We start from the raw sequence: 16,829 nt of genomic DNA, 5'->3' as shown, positions 1-16,829 counted from the left end.
CGGCTCCAGCTCCGAGTGAGCAACTGAGCCACAGGAACTACAGTCCCATTAGGAAAGGAGACCGGATGGGGGAGGGGAGCCACACCCCTGGCCCGGCTCTTGGATCTTTGCCTTGAGGGTCTGTGGGCATCAGCTTGTGGCTCTTCTCTGGTCTTTGAGCAACCCTAGGCCTCCATCCTGTCTCCACATTATTGCCTCACGTTTCTTCAGCTCTTCCTGCCTCTTGCTAGCAGCCTTATTTTCTCAGCCACTGGAGCTTAAGTGGGTAACTGCACCCAGGACGGCCTGCTTTGGTCCCTTTTTCTCCCTGACCTGTGGGTTTACCCATAAGGAAGGGGCGCAACCTCTTTAAGCCGAACCACACCTTTTTTGGAGGCAGGAAGGAAAAGGGTATGATCACATACAGAACTTCCCTTGATGTGGGAGGCAGCGGGCGTGTGGGAGGCCCCAGTCCCTCAGGATCACCTGGCTCCCCAGGGCTGAGCAGATGGTGTGGAGGCGGCCAGCGCTGGGAGTGCCCTAGTTTTTCCATTTGTCTCACTGGGGACAACAACCACTGCGCAGACAGGGGATAGGACTGTTGCATAGCCCGCCTTTGGTCCTCAACCCTGAATTTACCAGGCACAGGGCACCAGATTTTAGCTTTATTCTTTCAGTCTTCTTACTTTTAAGCAGAGGGGAATCTTATTCCCTTAAGACGAAAGAAGGGATGATGGGAGACAGTGGCCAACCGGGGAAATTCAGTATTTCTGGAAAACTGCTCAAAACACGGGTTTCACACGCTTGGCCCAGTGTACCAGATTTGTGATGTGGGTGAAATCAGTTGTCATAAACATAATTTCCACAGGCTGCCTGAGACACCAGCCCCATAAGCCCTTGTAGACATCAAAATGCAAATGAGGCTGGCTGAAGGAAAGCGCTGGGCCGGGAGCTGTCCAGTCGCCTTCTGCCCTCGGGGCTCTCCGGGGCCGAGGCTCTTTCCCCCCAGCCCCCAGAGGGCGCTGTGGGCGCATCCGCCGTATTGCCGGCGGCGTCCTGGGGAGGAGCTTCTCCCGCAGCCAAGGCCGCCTCCGAGATCGCAAACCCGGAAGACGTGCCCCGGCAGCTGGGAAGGTGCGGCGGCCGGGGACCGCCATGCAGCCCCTGGAGGTAGGTCTGGTTCCCGCTCCGCCGAGGGAGCCGAGACTGACGCGTTGGCTGCGGAGAGGCTGTGGGATCTTGGCACACCTGGTCGCTTTGGGCTTCACCATCTTTCTGACTGTGCTGTCCCGGCCGGGAACCAGTGAGTGGGCACGGGGGCGGGGCCAGGGGACGGGGCGGAGCCGAGATGCTGGAGGGGCAGAGCCCAGGAGCGCTAGGAGAAGTGTGGAGTGGGGACCCTAGCAGTGGAGGGGCGGACTGTGGAAGGGTAGTAAGGGCGTGGTGGGGCGTGGCCCTGGGGGTGGGTTCTGGAAGGGTGGGGCTTTGGGTGCCTGGAGGAGAGGAGACGACTGAAGTGAGCGGAATAAACTCACTAGTTCATCATAAGCGGAGCCCCTCATGGACGATCTAAGTAAAGGAGGGAGGCCACGATCTATTCTAGGACTTGGCTGATTGCTGCGAGGCGCTGAATTGGGAACTCGGGCCAAACTGGTTTGTTTGCCCTCTTGGTTGCTCCACTTTGTGCTGAGTTCCTGATTGCTGATTAGTGTTGGAGATAGTACACTGTGACTTTTCTTCTCCAGCCAGATTCTTTGGGCTCCAGCCGGCCAAACGCGGGCAGAAAGAATGGTGCCCAGCCGTCAGTCTGTTCTCTTTGATTCTTAGGTTTTTTCTCCTGGCACCCTGTATTCATGGCCTTGGCGGTGAGTTTGGGCTTCTTTCTGCAGGTGATTTGTTTGGATATTCCCCTAAGGAAGCATCCAGCCTTGAGAAGGCTCAGCCTTTCTAAGGCTCAGAGAGGTGGGGGAAATGGCCAGGGCCCCATCTTTCCCTGCAACTTAGGAGATCAGGGCACACAGAAGGCTGGGCTCTAGGTAGTGTCAGGTGGTTGATGGGGGTGGAGGGTGTGGAAGACACCATTTTTTCTCTGCTAAGGCCTGAAAGGAGGAATTGGAAGGGTGTTCTCCAGTCGCTCCCCATCCCCAAAGTTCAGTAGGAAGTTTACCATTTGCCCTTCCCCTTGGTCAAGACATGGGAGTCATTGTGGAGGGGGTGGGGAGGGGGCTGGATGTCAGCGTGAATCATTGAAGTGTGGATTCCCAATTCTGCCCAGAAATGCTGACCTGGGAGGCAGGGGGTCCTGGTGGGAGTTCTTAGCCCCCACCCTTTGTCCTCATTGTTTGAATATATGAGGGTACCTCCTTTTTCTTAGGCCTCCAAGCTGGGCCTGAGGCTCACTAGCCCTCTCCTATGTTCACAGTTCTGCCTCTGCATGGCTGAGGCCATCCTACTCTTCTCGCCTGAGCACTCCCCATTCTTCTTCTGCTCCCGAAAGGTCCGGATCCGACTCCACTGGGCAGGGCAGACCCTAGCCATCCTCTGTGCAGCCCTGGGCCTGGGCTTCATCGTCTCCAGCAGGACCCGCAGTGAGCTGCCCCACCTGGTGTCCTGGCACAGCTGGGTAGGGGCTCTGACATTGCTGGCCACTGGTGGCCAGGGACTGTGTGGGCTCTGCCTCCTCTGTCCCCGGGCAGCCAGGGTCTCAAGGGTGGCTCGCCTCAAGCTCTACCATCTGACTTGTGGACTGGTGGTCTACCTGATGGCTACGGTAACGGTACTCCTGGGCCTGCACTCTGTGTGGTTCCAGGCCCAGATCAAAGATGCAGCCTGGTACCTGTGCCTGGCGCTGCCCCTCTATCCAGCCCTGGTAATCATGCATCAGATCTCCAGCTCCTACTTGCCAAGGAAGAAAATGGAAATGTGAGTTCCTCTGAACTCTGAATCTAAATGGGACACTTAACTCGGACTTCAGTGGTTCCTTGGGTGACCTTCAAGGATCCAGTTCAGAAGTTGTAGGGTTTTTGTACTTCATAGCTGGGCCAGGGGCTGCAGAAACCCCAACTGCTGTGGCTGACAGATGACTCAGTGGGCAACATTGGGGAACTGTACTGGGTACAAGTGGAAGGTGATGATGGGAAGCTTGATCCTGAAGCCTCTGCTCTTGATGGAAGACAGAAGCGTTGGGTGGTGGCGGTGGCGACGGAGTTGGCAGTCATTTCTTTGCACGCCTGATGAGAAGTTGGGTTTCTAGAACTGAATGGCAGCCATGGCTCTTTGGGTCACTTTGAGAAAGCAGTGTAGTGGGCAAAGCCCTTGGGTCTTATTTATGGACTATGGTCCTTAGAGGCTCTATTGTGCAACCTTATGCAAGTCATGTGTCTCAGGACCTCAGCTTCCTCATCTGTGTAATGAGTGGTTGTTTCTAAACAATCTCTAACATCTAGTGTCTGTTCAGTTGCTGTCACAGAGCACCCGCCCAGCACTGAACCCTGGACTGGACCACTCAACAGAGTCGGGATCTAAGTCTTACACTCATTATTCCCTTACCCTCCCGGATTTGCCCGCATGGCCTTTCAGGAATCTGTGTTGATCTGGTCCCTGGAGTCAGGTGCTGTGAGGGAGGGGGCCCAAGAAGGTCTCTAGAATTCCAAGACATTAAAGGCACTGAAGTCACTTTAAAGCTTTTAGAGGAGCAGAAAGGCATTGGCTTAACCAAGCCCATGGGCTGGGCTTCTTAGCCCAGCTAAGAACTTTCTTCAGCTCATCTCAGGATCTGGGCTTGAGGGCCGCAGGGCATCCGTTCCCAGCGGCAGAGTATACTGAGCATCTCATGTTTTGCCCTTCTAAGGGCTCAGGTCTTAGCACATAGCTTTGTGGAGCTATTCTGAAGTGCTTAGAACAAAATAAGAACCAAGAAAGCAGGGCAGGGCTCTTCTGATCTAGAGAAGACAAAGTCTCCTTGATCCCCTCTTCCCTTGGCAGCTAAGCTTTCCTCAGTGGTTGTCTCTTGCCAGCTCTTTGACCCAGGAGGGGGCTGAGTTTGGTGCCAGCTGGCACATGATGGCTGGGCTGTCTTCCCTGCAGAGACCCCTCGGTGTTCCAGACTGAAAGTAGTTCCCCAGACTGCCCTGGGCGGTGAGGGCTGGATGCCAGACTGGCTAACCCTGGCCTGGCTCAGTCGGGGAGTCGGGAGCTCCGTAGATGGTGGTGAGGACGGAAATGGCCCAGTCAGGAAAGCTGGTGTTGGGGCAGGTAGAGGAGCTCGCTGGGAACTCTGGGAGGCCTGGAGTGAGGGCCTGGGAGCCGGGGGAGGCATTCCTGGATGGCAGTATTTTGGATATGACAGGTCTGTAGAAGATTCAAGACGTCCCCTATGGGTGGCTCAGAGGCAAGGAGGTTGCTCTGCGTGGACAGCACAGGAGCGGGAACTGCGGGGGCAGAAGGGCCCTCTGAGCGGTCCTCCCTAGGCTCCTCCTGGGTCAGACGGCATCTCCCAGGAGGGCTCCAGGCCCTGAGCATCTAAGGGGCGCCTGCTATGCAGAGGGTGGTGGTTCCTGTCTCTTTCATTGTCTTCTCCAAGCCCCCAGTGTGGTGTGAACCGGGAGCTGCTTACTGGGGCCGCACGGAGGAGAGTCTCCCATAGGGCCGCTTTGGTCAGGGGTCCATCTCCCCTGGCCCGGTCACAGCCCAGGCCGTGCCAGGGGTCTCACTCTGCCCACAGCAGGGTGAGGAGGCCGGGCGAGGTTCACCAGCTTGCTCTGGGAGCCAAGCGGGCGACTCCGGAAAGCCCGAGCCGCCTGAAAGCCCGAGCCGCCTGAGGTGGTGCCTCCTCCCAGGTGGTGCGGGGGCGGCGGGCGGGCTGACAGCCGGCAGTTTGCGTGGGCGGTGCCAGCTGATGTCTATTCCCAGCCCCGGGAGGAAGGGGGAAGCCGTTTATATTCCGAAGGAGGAAGGGGCCCCAGCTGTCACCTCTCTGACTGGGAGGCCTGGGGGCGGCAGGGGCACAGGGCAGAGGGGAGGGCACAGGTGGTCTCCTCTCGCTTAGCCAGTCTGACTGCAGTACCAGGAGACGGTCACCAGGAGGAGCCCTTCTCCCCGGCTGGCCGGACCCCCCCCCCCCCCCACCCCCCGCCCTCCGCTTCTCCCTCCCCTCATCACCACCTGCCCTCACATCCTGGGAGAGCAGCTGGACAATCCTTAGACCTTCGTGCCCAGGCACCCTGCCTCCAGCTGGGAGCTTTGTGGCTGCTGACTGCCTGTGCCTCCTCTCGCTCATGTGTTTCCTCCCCCCCCACCCTCTATCTCCCTATCCCTACGCCCCACCCCTCCCCCAGCCCCCCATCTGGGACCTTAGCTGGGCTCCTTAGCAGAGAGGCACAGGCCTTGGGGAAGACGCAAATGGCTGCCCTTTTGCCCTTGTGCCCTAGCTAGAAAAGCTGCTAGTTGTCAGCGTGGTTTGTCTTTTTCAAAAAAAAAAGCTGGGGTGCTCAAGTTTTTAAAAATTCCATGTCTTTTGCACACATTTGCATTTCAAGCTAAGTCCTGATTCCAAATATGATTACGTTCAAACTCAACCTTGAGGACATTAGAAATATAGATGTTTTTTGTATCCGGATCCACATGGTAATTGGATTCCCATTCTGGGTTCAGATACCACGCCCGAACCCCCATCTTTCCCATAGCCACCCCTTCCCTTGGCCCCCCGGCTGGGGGGTGGTGTTGAATGGCAGGAGCTCTGTGTCTGGGGAAGTCTGCCCGGCTCACCTTCTTGGCTCTTCAGCCCCATCAGAGGTAGGCTGCTGTCTCTGGCCAGCTGGTGCCTCACCCCCCCCCCACCTCCCCCACAGAGCAGTCTACCCCTCCCCACTCCCTGACACTGGCCCATCCTGTCCCTTCTTTCTCATTGTCCCCACCCTTCCACCCCCATGCATGGCTGCTGTGGGTCTTGTTTTTAAAGCCTCACTGTGGGAGAGCCAGGCATTCTTCCTGAGCCAGCTGGCTGCTATGCCAAGGCCTGTTCAGAGTTAATAATAATGATTAGCTGAACAGGGCTGGGGCCTTTTCAGCTCCAGATCTCTGAAGCACTCGCAGGCTGAGTCAGCCAGCCCTCACCTTCCCCCTCTGCCTGGGCTGCACGGTCTCACCTCCCAGCCAAGCCATGAAGCTTCCTTCCTCTGAGAGTCCTCTGAATAGACTAATAGGGCCTTTTCACCTGACAGAGGTCAAGATGTAGGGCACACAGCGTAAGCTCTGCAGACGCGGGTGGTGGCAGTGGTGGCTGTTGACTTTGAACTTCTAGAACTCCTGCCCTTCCTTGTGTTGACCTGTCTTGGCCTCCAAAGGACACCCTTGGTCCTGACTTGCTCCATCTGCAGGTTTAGGGAGCGGGTAGGCATCTGGTTTAGTGCTTTGGCTGCCCCGTGTCTGGCTGGCATAAAGAGCCTGTGTACTGTGAGGTGAAATGTGCATTGACCTGGGGGCTCAGAAGCCTGCAGTCCGGGTTTACTCAGCCCCTAATGGCTGGCATGGCCACAGGCAAATCACTGATTGCCAGACTTACCTCGCAGGGGTGTTGTGAGCGCTAGAAGACAGAATGCATGTTAACAGGCATTAGAAAGTTCAAAGCATTAAACAAATGTGAACAGGTGGCATTGTATCCTCGTCCTTATCTCTCAGTCTGGCTCGGGTTTTACACTGCGTTTAGGGAGGCAATAAACAGTTATGGACAATGATGCGTAAGGGACCCAAGTCTAAGAGCGGTTGTGTTGCTGGCCCTTGTCGGAGAACAGCCACATCTCCTCCTGTCCTGAGTGCCACCACAGCTGTGACTCTATCGAAGCTTGCGCTGAGTGCTCCCAACTGGGGTTTTCAAATCACGGGGCTGATCGCAAATCTGGGAATCAGTGCAGTTTCCCCTGGGCCCAGCTTGAAATTCCTGGAGTTGGTCTTAGTTGGAACTCTTGGTTACAAGTCTATCTAAATGTCTCCTACCCAATTCCGCGCTTGGGCAGCTGGGACCTGGCCCCTGGCTTGCTCACAGGTGCGTTTCTCCTGCCTTGTTCCAGGCACTTGCAATAGGATGAGAGTCCCTTCCTCCTCAGAGGACTTTGTTGGAATTAAAACGCGCGCGCACACACACACACACACACACACACTGTGCATGTGCATCACGAAGGCAGTTCTGTTTCAATTAGGAGGATACCTTCCATTTTTCTGAGAGCAGCCAGCAGTCTGCCTGGACATAGAGAGGCAGGCACCACAGCAGCCCACAAGCTTCAGTATTTGTTTTTTAATCTTGGCATTTTGGGTTTTTTTTTTTCTTCCTGTCCTGGGATCCAGGAATGAAATACTAGTCAAGCATTGTCATCATGACCTCAGCAACTGTCACTAGTGTAGGCACAGAGAAGACACAGTTGAAAGACAGGCTAGGGTCCTAGAACTGCCCCTGGGGGTGGTTTGATGTGGATACTCTCCAGCACTGGGCTAAGCTTAAAGCAAACACGGATTCCCTCCAGGAAGACAACCTTCTCCCCCACGCCCCCACCCAGAAGGCTTGACTTAGTTGCAGTGTGCAGGGAATAAGTCCCAGTTGTTTTGTTTTTTAATTTATTTTTTGTCTTCAAGGGCCGCACCGGCAGCATGTGGAGGTTCCCAGGCTAAGGGTTGAACTGGAACTGTAGCCGCCAGCCTACACCACAGCCACAGCGACGCTGGATCCGAGCCACGTCTGCGACCTACACCACAGCTCTTGGCAACGCCAGACCCTTAACCCACTGAGCAAGGCATCCTCATGGATGTTAGTCGGGTTCGTTAACCCCTGGGCCACGACAGGAACTCCAATCCCAGTTTTTAATCTACCTGCTGTTACCAGAATTTCCCAGGTGATTTTATTTATTTATTTATTTACCCACTTACTTACTGGCCTCCCTCACATCATGTAGGCAGTTCCCAGGCTAGGGATCAAACTCATGCCACAGCAGCTACCCAGTGACAACACTGGATCCTTAACCCACTGCACCACAAGGAAACTCCCCCTAGGTGATTTTTTTAAACCTTTGTTGCCAGTAGATTAAGTAGCTATTGTAGCTTGCCCTGGTATCAGAGGAGTCAACTCTTTGTCTCATACACGAGGGGCCTGCTGCATACCTCTTTTTTTTTTGTCTTTTTCTTTTTGTTGTTGTTGTTGTTGTTGCTATTTCTTGGGCCGCTCCTGCAGCATATGGAGGTTCCCAGGCTAGGGGTTGAATCGGAGCTGTAGCCACCGGCCTACGCCAGAGCCACGGCGACGCGGGATCCGAGTCGCGTCTGCAACCTACACCACAGCTCACGGCAACGCCGGATCGTTAACCCACTGAGCAAGGGCAGGGACCGAACCCGCAACCTCATGGTTCCTAGTCGGATTCGCTAACCACTGCGCCACGACGGGAACTCCTGCATACCTCTTTTAAAGCAGATTCCAAGTTACCTCACAGTGATTTCTTTCTTTCTTTTTCTTTTTTTTTTTTGTCTTTTTTGTGACGCACCCATGGCATATGGAGGTTCCCAGACTAGGGGTCGAATCAGAGCTGCGGCTGCCGGCCTAGGCCACAGCCATAGCCACAGCAATGCCAGATCCAAGCTGTGACCTACACTACAGCTCATGGCAACACCAGATCCTTAAACCACTGAGCAACACCAAGGATCGAACCTGCAAACTCATGGTTCCTAGTCGGATTCGTTTCCACTGCACCACAATGGGAACTCCCTCCCAGTGATTTCTAAGAATGCCCAGGACCGGCTAGGCCCTTCCACATAGGCCCACACCTACAACAAACTTTGGCCAAGTGAAGGAAAAGCAGCACACAGCTCTGTCCAGCTACAGCGCTGCTCGACCTGTGTGCATGTTTGCACACAATGTGCCTGCACACACAACCCTCCTCTCCAACGTTGGGGTCCCTGACTCTCCCTTCCTTACACACGCTGCGCTGTAGGACCCATGTCCTGAAGGTCAGTTGTCTCCACATACCCTCTGTGGTTCTGGGACGGTCACCAGGCTCATGCTGACTGGAGGCGTAGGGCAGGTCTGAGTATCTTGGCTGCTTGCTCTTTCCCACGCAGCAGTGGATAAGCCTGATGAAGGGGCTGACGTGGCAGCTGCCCTGTCCCCTCTCAAGCCCCAGAAGAGGAAGTACCAGCAGAGGCTTACTGCAGCCAGAGACTGCAGGGGCCTGGGCCTTTTCTGCGGGGGGGCGAGGTGGGGGTGTGCCTGGGCGACCACAGGTACCAGAGCTACAGCTGCAGACAGGGAAGGAGCCGAGAGCTCAAGTGGAAGAGAGCCTAGACTGGCCAATCCACCGAACCCTCAAAGGCAACCGTTATAGTGACCTCTTTCATGCTCCTGCAGTGCCAGCGAAGAGAAGCCGGGGGAAGAGCTGCAAGACGGGGCAGACAAAATTGCACATCTTGGCCAGAACCTAGGGCACTTCTTTGGCGGGTGGGGTGGGGAAGGGAGGGGTGAAGAGATGCAGCCTTGGACACCTTGGGATGACAGAGAAAGGGCTTGGCACGGGCCCAGAGAGAGGGGAGAGCTCTTCAGGGGTCTTCCTCAGATCTGTTCTCTCTCCCATCTCATCTCTTGGCTAAACTCAACCATAGCAAAGACTGCTCCGAAGAGATTAAAAAATACTAGATAAACATAGACTCTGGGGCTGCTCTGGCGTCAACATCTGTCATTGCGCGGACCGCCAAGGTTGGTCTGTCTGGTGCGGCTGCCTGCGAGGTGCCTCCGTCCCTCGCCCCTTTGGTTGTTCCTCCTGAAGAGAAAAAGACAACGCTCCAGACGGAGGCGAGCCGCCCTTCGGTCAAGATTTTACCAATGTAAAAAATTAGGTAATTACTCAAAAGTCGGATTAACACCCCCCCCCCATTTTTTTCCAGCTGCTCCTGTGGCATATGGGAGTTCCCAGGCCAGGGATCAACCCTGCACCACAGCAACGACCCAAGCCGCTGCAGTGACGACACGGGATCCTTAACCTGCTTCGCCACAGGAGAACGTCTCTTTTAATTTCTCTTTTCCTTCGACCATTTCCTCTCGCCTTTTGGAATCTACCATGACGGTTTGCTTCCAGAAGTACTGAGCGTAGCCAAAGAAGTGGCATGTTCAGAGTTTAGGAGAATCCAGTCCAACGGCTGTCTCTGTACCAAGAAAGTGGGGACTGCACGTCTCTGTTCTATGCAACGCCCAGGACACACGACCCTGTCGACGAATATGACCCTGCCCAACAGACGAATATACTTTAAGCCAAATGCAGATGGTTACCACTTATGAACATATACTGGCAGCAGTCAAAATACCGTGAGAATGAGCTGCTCCCCATTATTTCTTTTAATCCAGTCCGAGCATTTTTTCTGCGGTACAGTCAGTAGGCACCATCCAGACTTTTAAGAGCACTCTGCAGGGAGGCAACCCTGATCCCCAGGGATCCAGAAAGCCTTTGTTATCTACGGGCTATTAGCCCCAAGTTATGGAATTTCTGAATTCTCTCCTGCTAATGCATCAATGACATTTCTTCTGAGAATATCTATGGGGTTGGCAAACGATGGTCTGCTGGCCCCAAACAACCTGCTGCCTGGTTCTGTACAGGCTGTGAGCTAATGAGAGGTTTTGCATTTTCACAGGGCTGAAAAAACGCAAAATACATGTTACGATGACATGAAAATCAATTTCAACATCCATAAATAAAGTTTTATTGGAACAGAGCCACAGCCATTCATTTGTGTACTGTCTGTGGCTGCCTTCCTGTTTCAACAGCACCACCGAGGCACTGTCACTGAGACTCTGTGGGCTGCAAAGACTACCCAGCTTCCTGTCTGGCTCTTTGCAGGAGAAGCTGGCTGACCCCTGCTCCATCTTAATGCCTAGATATGGAGGCTACCTGTGCCTTAGAACAGCATTTAACTCTTTCTCTCCCGAGACAGGCCACCACCCTGGTGAGGTACAGTGACCCCCACCCATAGGCTGAAAAGAGAAATAAACCAGTCACAGACTCTGCCGGAACGGAGACTCAAGCCAGGTTTAATGATCAATGTCTAGTTTTCAGAGCCCAGAGGCTCCAAGGTTTGCCAGCCCGGGAGTACACAAGTGGGAGGAGGGCTAAGGTCCTGGACACAGGGAGCCCTGCTGCTTTGCCAGCAGGGCTCCGAGGAAGTACCGAAAACACAGAGAAAACTGGAATCAGCGGGCTTTACTCTCCCCAGCTCTCTTGGCTCCTTCCTAGGAGCCCCCTAAATATAGGCAAAGAAAAAAAAAAAAAAACAACCACAAATAATCACAGAGACAAACTGTAGAGCCCTGGCATCCTCGTCTCCAGGGACACCTGTTTCCTGGGAGACAGGTCTGGTTTATGGCGGTGGGGGTGATCTCTCGACCTTTAATTATAAGCAGACTTGGCGGTTCCCCACACAGGGTTCTAGTGAGCTTACGTATGCTGAGTACCCAATCCCCCAAGGACAAAGCTACCTTTGGGTTCTATCACCTGAAACCATGGGAAGAGGCTAGTCAGCTCAATTTCTTGGTGGGGCAGCCAGGCACAGCTACCAGTCTCAAACTGGCAGATACTGGCCAACATACTGGATACAGTAGGGAGACTTAGAGCCTCAGGGCCTTCTATTATGCCCTAAACCAGGTAGGACTTATGAAGGAGATGGCCTTCCTAGTCCTCGGCAACTCCGCTAGAATGCTCCAGACCGTCTGCATTTGACATTTACTGCAAAGATTTTCGGAGCCCTCGATGGTGCCCAGGGCGGGGGAAGCTGCAACCTGGAGCTAAGATTTTCCCCGGTTCCCTGATGGTCTGAGGAGGGAGTCGTGGTTCCTATAGCTCCAGTATCAGAATCTTCAGAACTCTCTGGAATATGACCAGACAACTCTTTCCTCCTGCTCCCGTCTAACCAGGGCAGTTAACACAGGAAGAGCAACTTAACAGATGCTCGGTCCCCTGCCCGGTGTTGCCCTGGGTCCATCGCTGACCTACTTCTACATCTTCCTCTCATGTACAGCATCTTGAATCCAAGGAAGGTTGCTGGCGAGTCTGAAGAACTAGCTAGCTCCTCAGGACCCCTTCTCCCGAGCTCTGCAACCTGTGCCTCTCCTAACTGCAGCCTTTGTGGAGAAGTGATTCCGTGCCACGGAGATGCGGGTGTGGCTTCAGGTAATTCAGAAATCAGGAGTACAAGAGTCTGTATTTGCAGAGCCTGGCATGGTCACTGTCTCTCCTACAGGGCACGAAAACTGTGTGCGTGAAGCACATGGGTGGAAATCGCTCTGCACGCAGACATTAGGGGGACTGGAGAATCCCTGTCCTGATGGAAGTCAGGGTGCTGGGGTGCATGCAGACCTATAAGCATGCATCCCTACGAGCATGCAAGTACTTGAGTGAAATGCTGCAGCTCTCTTGACAGAACTAGGTTACTCATAAAAGATGCACAGCAGTCTTGACATCCCAGGAACAGACAAGGGGAAGATGTTGCGTTCCAGTCCCCTCCCCGAATCTGAACAGGCAGCGGGAGCTAGGCCCTCCTGGCCAACAGCCTTCCAAGGACACTTCTTGGAACCTAAAGAGCAGACTAGAAGACTAGAAGATCTGGAGAACTTCCAGTGGACAGGGGACTTGGCGGTGGCGGAGGGGGCACTTAAAAAGACCGATGTCAGAGAACATTTTCACTTTTGCTCTGCTCACCCCCTTGCCAAAGCTCAGAGCAGCCATCTCCCAGGGCCCGCGGGAGAGTCAAAGGGAGCCTTCGTCTCTATCCCCAAGTACTCTGCAACCTCGGGTGGAATGGAATATTGGGCCTGTTCTTAGGCTGCTCCGGTCTAACCACTACAACCACACAGACCTCTGGCTGAGAAGGTCTCCCGAAAGTTTAGTGCCACTGACTGTCTGTTACACGACTGCCTGGAAACTTGTGGACAGGGCACCACTCTAAGCCATCCTCCAAACCGCCATTCTTCTGGGGCAGAGAACCACCCAATTCCAACTCCTAGGATGGTGAGATCCCAAGCTTTGGCTTTGCGTCAGGGGTGAGATCTCGAAGGGAGGAGCAAGGTGGCTTGGTCAATGTAAAGAAGATACATCCCCGGGCCCCTGCATCCCTGAGCCCAGTCCAACCCAGCTGGGGCCAGACTTTCCAGGACTTTCTGCTCTGCAGAGCAGCATATTAGGGAAAACTCAGAATCCCACCTGAGCTTGCTCAAGAGACCGAATGAAGTGATGGCATACACAGAAAATCAGGTGGGTCCCGCTGGAAGCTACATAACGGAGGCTGATTTACCCTCCTCCTCCTCTTCATGTGAAGTGGCCCCCATCCCATGTCTGTGGCAGGCAGTCTAGAGGCTCTGCTGCTTTCAGCAACCCCCCCACCCTGGTCCGACACACAGATGTCAGGAGTAAAGCTACCCAAGGGTTTCACCCACCAGGGAATTCACCAATGTGGAGTTGGTCCCCCACCTACAAGTTCTGTGCTGGCCTCTATGCTGTGACATGGCCCCTTGGGTCATGCTGAATCTCTCTGTGCCACTGGTCCCAGCACAAGGCACAGATACCACATGGGACACGGCTGCCATACCTGTCAGGCAACAGGCCAGGCTCCCGCAAAGGCCCATCCACCCAGGGCTCATCGGGAAAGAGGAAGGCATTGGTGGGAAGTCTCACAACAGCTTTGGGGAGAGTTACTGATCGAGGTCTCAGCCTTTTCCTGACTCATTTTCCCAGAGGTTTCCGATTTCCCCAGCTGTGAAGTGTGACTTCCTGGCCAAAGAAGATAATGCAGCTTTTCCCCAGTGTGGCTCCCGTGGCCGCTCCTCCCAGCACACACAACATCACAGCTGTGGGTGGGCAGAGATAGAAAAAAATGATTTTTTTTTTTCCCAGATGATTTTCTCTGAAGGAGCTAGGGCTGACCTCAAAAAAGTTTAGGGAATCTGCTCTTTCTCCCACCCCTTCCTCCTTCCTCTTCCTCCACCCCACTGAGAACTGTCAGGGCTCTGGGTAGGGCTGTCACAGTTGCCTGAGGATTAGCATATCCATATTTGAAAACCTGGCAGCCACCCCCTGCTTGGGGTCTTGCCTGCTGTCGTACCCGTGACCAATTCCCTTGAGGTCGGTGGGGGGGGGATCCCCCTCCCTTGGGCAGCCAGCCCTCTCTTCCATCCCCTCACATCCTTCAGGGGTGCATTACCTCTCCTGGGGCAGAATCTCCCCACCCACCCATCCTGCTCACACCACAATGGGCGTATCAGAGAAGACCGAGCTGACCGACTCCGGATCCGACATCCGCCGCTGGCCCTTGCCGGTCACCTCGGGCACCGGCAGGGTGTTGCCTGGCTTGAGCTTGCCATTTTGCCCGGATCCGGCAGGGTCCAGGAAGGCCACCCGCCGGTCAAAGCCATCATCCTTGTCCCCGCCAGCCATAGGATCGTGGTTGGGTGTGGTGCTAAGCATGGAAGAGCTGAGGCTGTCTCCTTGATGGCTGGACGGCTTCTCGACACCCCGGCACCAGCAGCGGCAAGGGGTGAGGTACAGGTAGATGAGGACCAGGACCACGCTGAGGATGCAGCCCACGAGGGTGGTATAGGCTGTGTTGAGGGTGTCATGGTGTCCGTGCGAGGTGAAATTGTACACTTTCAACTCCACAGACAGTGTCTCGTTGAAAGCCTCCCCCATGGCATAGCAGGTGTACACGCCCCCGTCCTCAACCTGCACCCGCTGGAAGTGAAGACTGCCGTCGTCCTTGGACACTGTCACCGTGCTGTTGGCCCCCTCCTCTAGCACCCGCTCGTTGCTCGGCGTCACCCACACCTTGGTCATCCCCTGCTGCTTGGTGTCACACTTGATGGTCAAGGTGTCCCCCAGGTGGGCCTCCCAGGCACGCTCCTTGTACTCGCTGCAGTTGAGGAAACTCAGATTGAAGACATTGTGCAGCTTCTTGGCGCTCATGCAGTACAGGTCCTCCTGGAAGTCCATCACGGAGCTCAGCTGCCGGTACTGCCAGTGGGAAAAGAGCTGGTAGAGCTCACAGTCGCAGTGCAGGGGGTTGTTGTGTAGGTAGAGCCCGTTTTTGATCCAGGCGGGCAGCTTCTGCAGGTCGAGCAACGGTAAGTTCTTGAGCTTGTTGGAGGAGAGATCCAGGAGTGTGAGTTTGGGTAGCTTGGCGCCTTCCTTGACCAGTTCCAGAGGGAAGCGGGAGATCTGGTTCTGGCTCAGGTAGAGTTTCTGCAGCTGGGCCATGTCGTCGAAGGCGCAGCGGTCCACTGCCATGATGTGGTTATTGTAGAGCAGCAGCACCTCCAGCGCCTGCAGTTCACTGAACAGGAACTCGTCCAGCGTACGCAGCTGGTTGGAGGAGAGGTCCAGGTAGCGCAGGTTGGGCACCGGGGAAAAGGCCTCAGAAGAGATGAAGTTCAGATGGTTGTGGCTCAGCAGCAGGGAGTGCAGGTGGGTCAGGCGTGTGGGGGTCCACTCAGCCCGCAGGCGGCTCAGGTTGTTGTGGCTGAGGTCCAGCAGTGCCGTGTAGCTGGGCAACGAGTGGGGCACGCTGGGCAGCTGCTGCTTGGAGCAGCTGAGGATGTTGCTGGCGCACAGGCAGGCGGCAGGACAGCTAACCACGGGCCGGCCAGCTCTGGCCACCTCAAAGAGGAGCAGGTACAAGGACAGCAGCAGGAGCCAGAGGCCTCGCAGGTCACGCTGGGGTTGCATAGTGTCACGGGGGAGGGTGAGGAAGGCCACAAGGAAGGTCCGGGAGGAAGTCACCCGGGCATGTTCTGGTGGGTAAGGAAGGGTCATTTTCACGACAGGCTTAAGAGCGACAGGATGGGTTTGTGGTCACCAGGGCCCCTGGCCTCTCCCTCCTTCCCCTCTCCTCCCCCTGCCCCACCCCCGCTGGGCTAGAAGAGAAGGGATGAGATGCTGGGTAGTTCACCGGCACCGTGCAGGCAGTGGGCTCAAAACACTGGAGCCGAGGAGGAGGTGGGCACAAGGGCCTACTGGGCTGGGGTCGCAGCAGTGGGGGATGGGGTATCCCGGGGTGTCAGGGTCACAGAGGTGGCAGGACCCGCGTCTGGAGGCGGGGTCAGCAGGGCCTTTGGGGAGGAGCTGACGGAAGGTCGACAGAGCACAGACCGGGTAGGGCGAATCCTAATAGGGTTGAGGGCCCTGCGAGGGGCCTGTGGGGGCGGGCTCCCCCAGGGGGCTTCGGGTCACTGCACCTGCTCGGCGAGGACGTGTCTCAGCCCATGGCGGGTCCGGGAGCTCCTTCGCGGCCTCCCCCGGCGGCGCCTCACCGGCCGGCCTGCCGCGGCGCCCGCTTTACGCAGGGGCCCGCGCCTGGCACCATCGCCTCCCAGGGACTTGCCGGGCTCCGCTCCGCTCTCCCCGCGCCACCGCCTCGACCGCTGAGCCGTGGGAGCCGCCAGACCACGGCCGCTGGCTCCGGGTCCGCGGGGCGGGCGTGCAAGGGTGCGGGGACCTGCAGGCACCGCGATCTCAGCGCAGGGAGCTGCGTGGGGGCAGCGAGCACCGCGCGCGCGCGCGCCCGCCGCCGCCGCCGCCGGAGCCTTGCGGCGCGTGCGCGCGGCGGGGGCGGGGCGCACGTGCGTGTGTTTGTGTCGGAGCCCGGCGGGCGGTCGCGCGCGGGTCCTTCCTTTTCAGAGGCGAGCGGGTCGGGACCTGGCAGACCAAACTGACGCGAGGGGGACTCTCGCCCCTTCGTTCCCTTATTACTTTTTCCAGCCCCGTCACCCCCACCCTTCTACCTTCCAAAACCTTCTCGAGAAAAGTAGGTCTTACTGAAGTGAATTTCGCTGCAACTGACTC

General features: G+C 56.0%; 2 protein-coding genes across 5 annotated transcripts; one reads left to right on the top strand and one right to left on the bottom strand.

Annotated features, from left to right (window-relative positions):
* The first annotated feature begins 1,047 nt into the window (after positions 1-1,047).
* LOC125129890 (probable transmembrane reductase CYB561D1) lies at positions 1,048-6,627 on the top strand. Of its 3 annotated transcripts, none has more exons than XM_047785105.1 (3): positions 1,048-1,282; positions 1,807-1,844; positions 2,477-6,627. In XM_047785105.1, exons 1-3 carry the CDS (start codon positions 1,135-1,137, stop codon positions 2,903-2,905), a joined length of 615 nt encoding a protein of 204 aa, XP_047641061.1. In that variant the 5' UTR covers positions 1,048-1,134; the 3' UTR covers positions 2,906-6,627. The 3 variants fall into 3 exon arrangements, with proteins under 3 accessions (XP_047641061.1, XP_047641060.1, XP_047641062.1); XM_047785104.1 differs by having other exon boundaries at positions 1,049-1,282; positions 2,402-6,627; XM_047785106.1 differs by lacking the exon at positions 1,807-1,844 and having other exon boundaries at positions 1,149-1,282; positions 2,402-6,627.
* A 4,387-nt stretch (positions 6,628-11,014) lies between these two features.
* Positions 11,015-16,527, bottom strand: AMIGO1 (adhesion molecule with Ig like domain 1). Of its 2 annotated transcripts, XM_047785102.1 has the most exons (2): positions 16,223-16,527; positions 11,015-15,778 (listed from the first exon to the last, which is right to left on the bottom strand). In XM_047785102.1, exon 2 carries the CDS (start codon positions 15,711-15,713, stop codon positions 14,235-14,237), a length of 1,479 nt encoding a protein of 492 aa, XP_047641058.1. In that variant the 5' UTR covers positions 15,714-15,778; positions 16,223-16,527; the 3' UTR covers positions 11,015-14,234. The 2 variants fall into 2 exon arrangements, with proteins under 2 accessions (XP_047641058.1, XP_047641057.1); XM_047785101.1 differs by lacking the exon at positions 16,223-16,527 and having other exon boundaries at positions 11,015-16,216.
* Positions 16,528-16,829: the final 302 nt, after the last annotated feature.

This window comes from Phacochoerus africanus, chromosome 6 (assembly GCF_016906955.1).
Source record: "Phacochoerus africanus isolate WHEZ1 chromosome 6, ROS_Pafr_v1, whole genome shotgun sequence".
Lineage (NCBI taxonomy): Eukaryota > Metazoa > Chordata > Mammalia > Artiodactyla > Suidae > Phacochoerus > Phacochoerus africanus.
Note: the sequence above shows the minus strand (reverse complement) of the source record. Positions and strands in the feature narration are given on the sequence as shown.

Coding starts and splice junctions, on each gene's coding strand:
- LOC125129890 (XM_047785104.1), top strand. CDS start 1,135: ATGCAGCCCCTGGAGGTAGGTCTGGTTCCCGCTCCGCCGAGGGAGCCG. Junction 1,283..1,806: donor GCTGTCCCGGCCGGGAACCA/GTGAGTGGGCAC, acceptor TTTGATTCTTAG/GTTTTTTCTCCTGGCACCCT. Junction 1,845..2,401: donor CTGTATTCATGGCCTTGGCG/GTGAGTTTGGGC, acceptor CTATGTTCACAG/TTCTGCCTCTGCATGGCTGA.
- AMIGO1 (XM_047785101.1), bottom strand. CDS start 15,800: ATGACCCTTCCTTACCCACCAGAACATGCCCGGGTGACTTCCTCCCGG.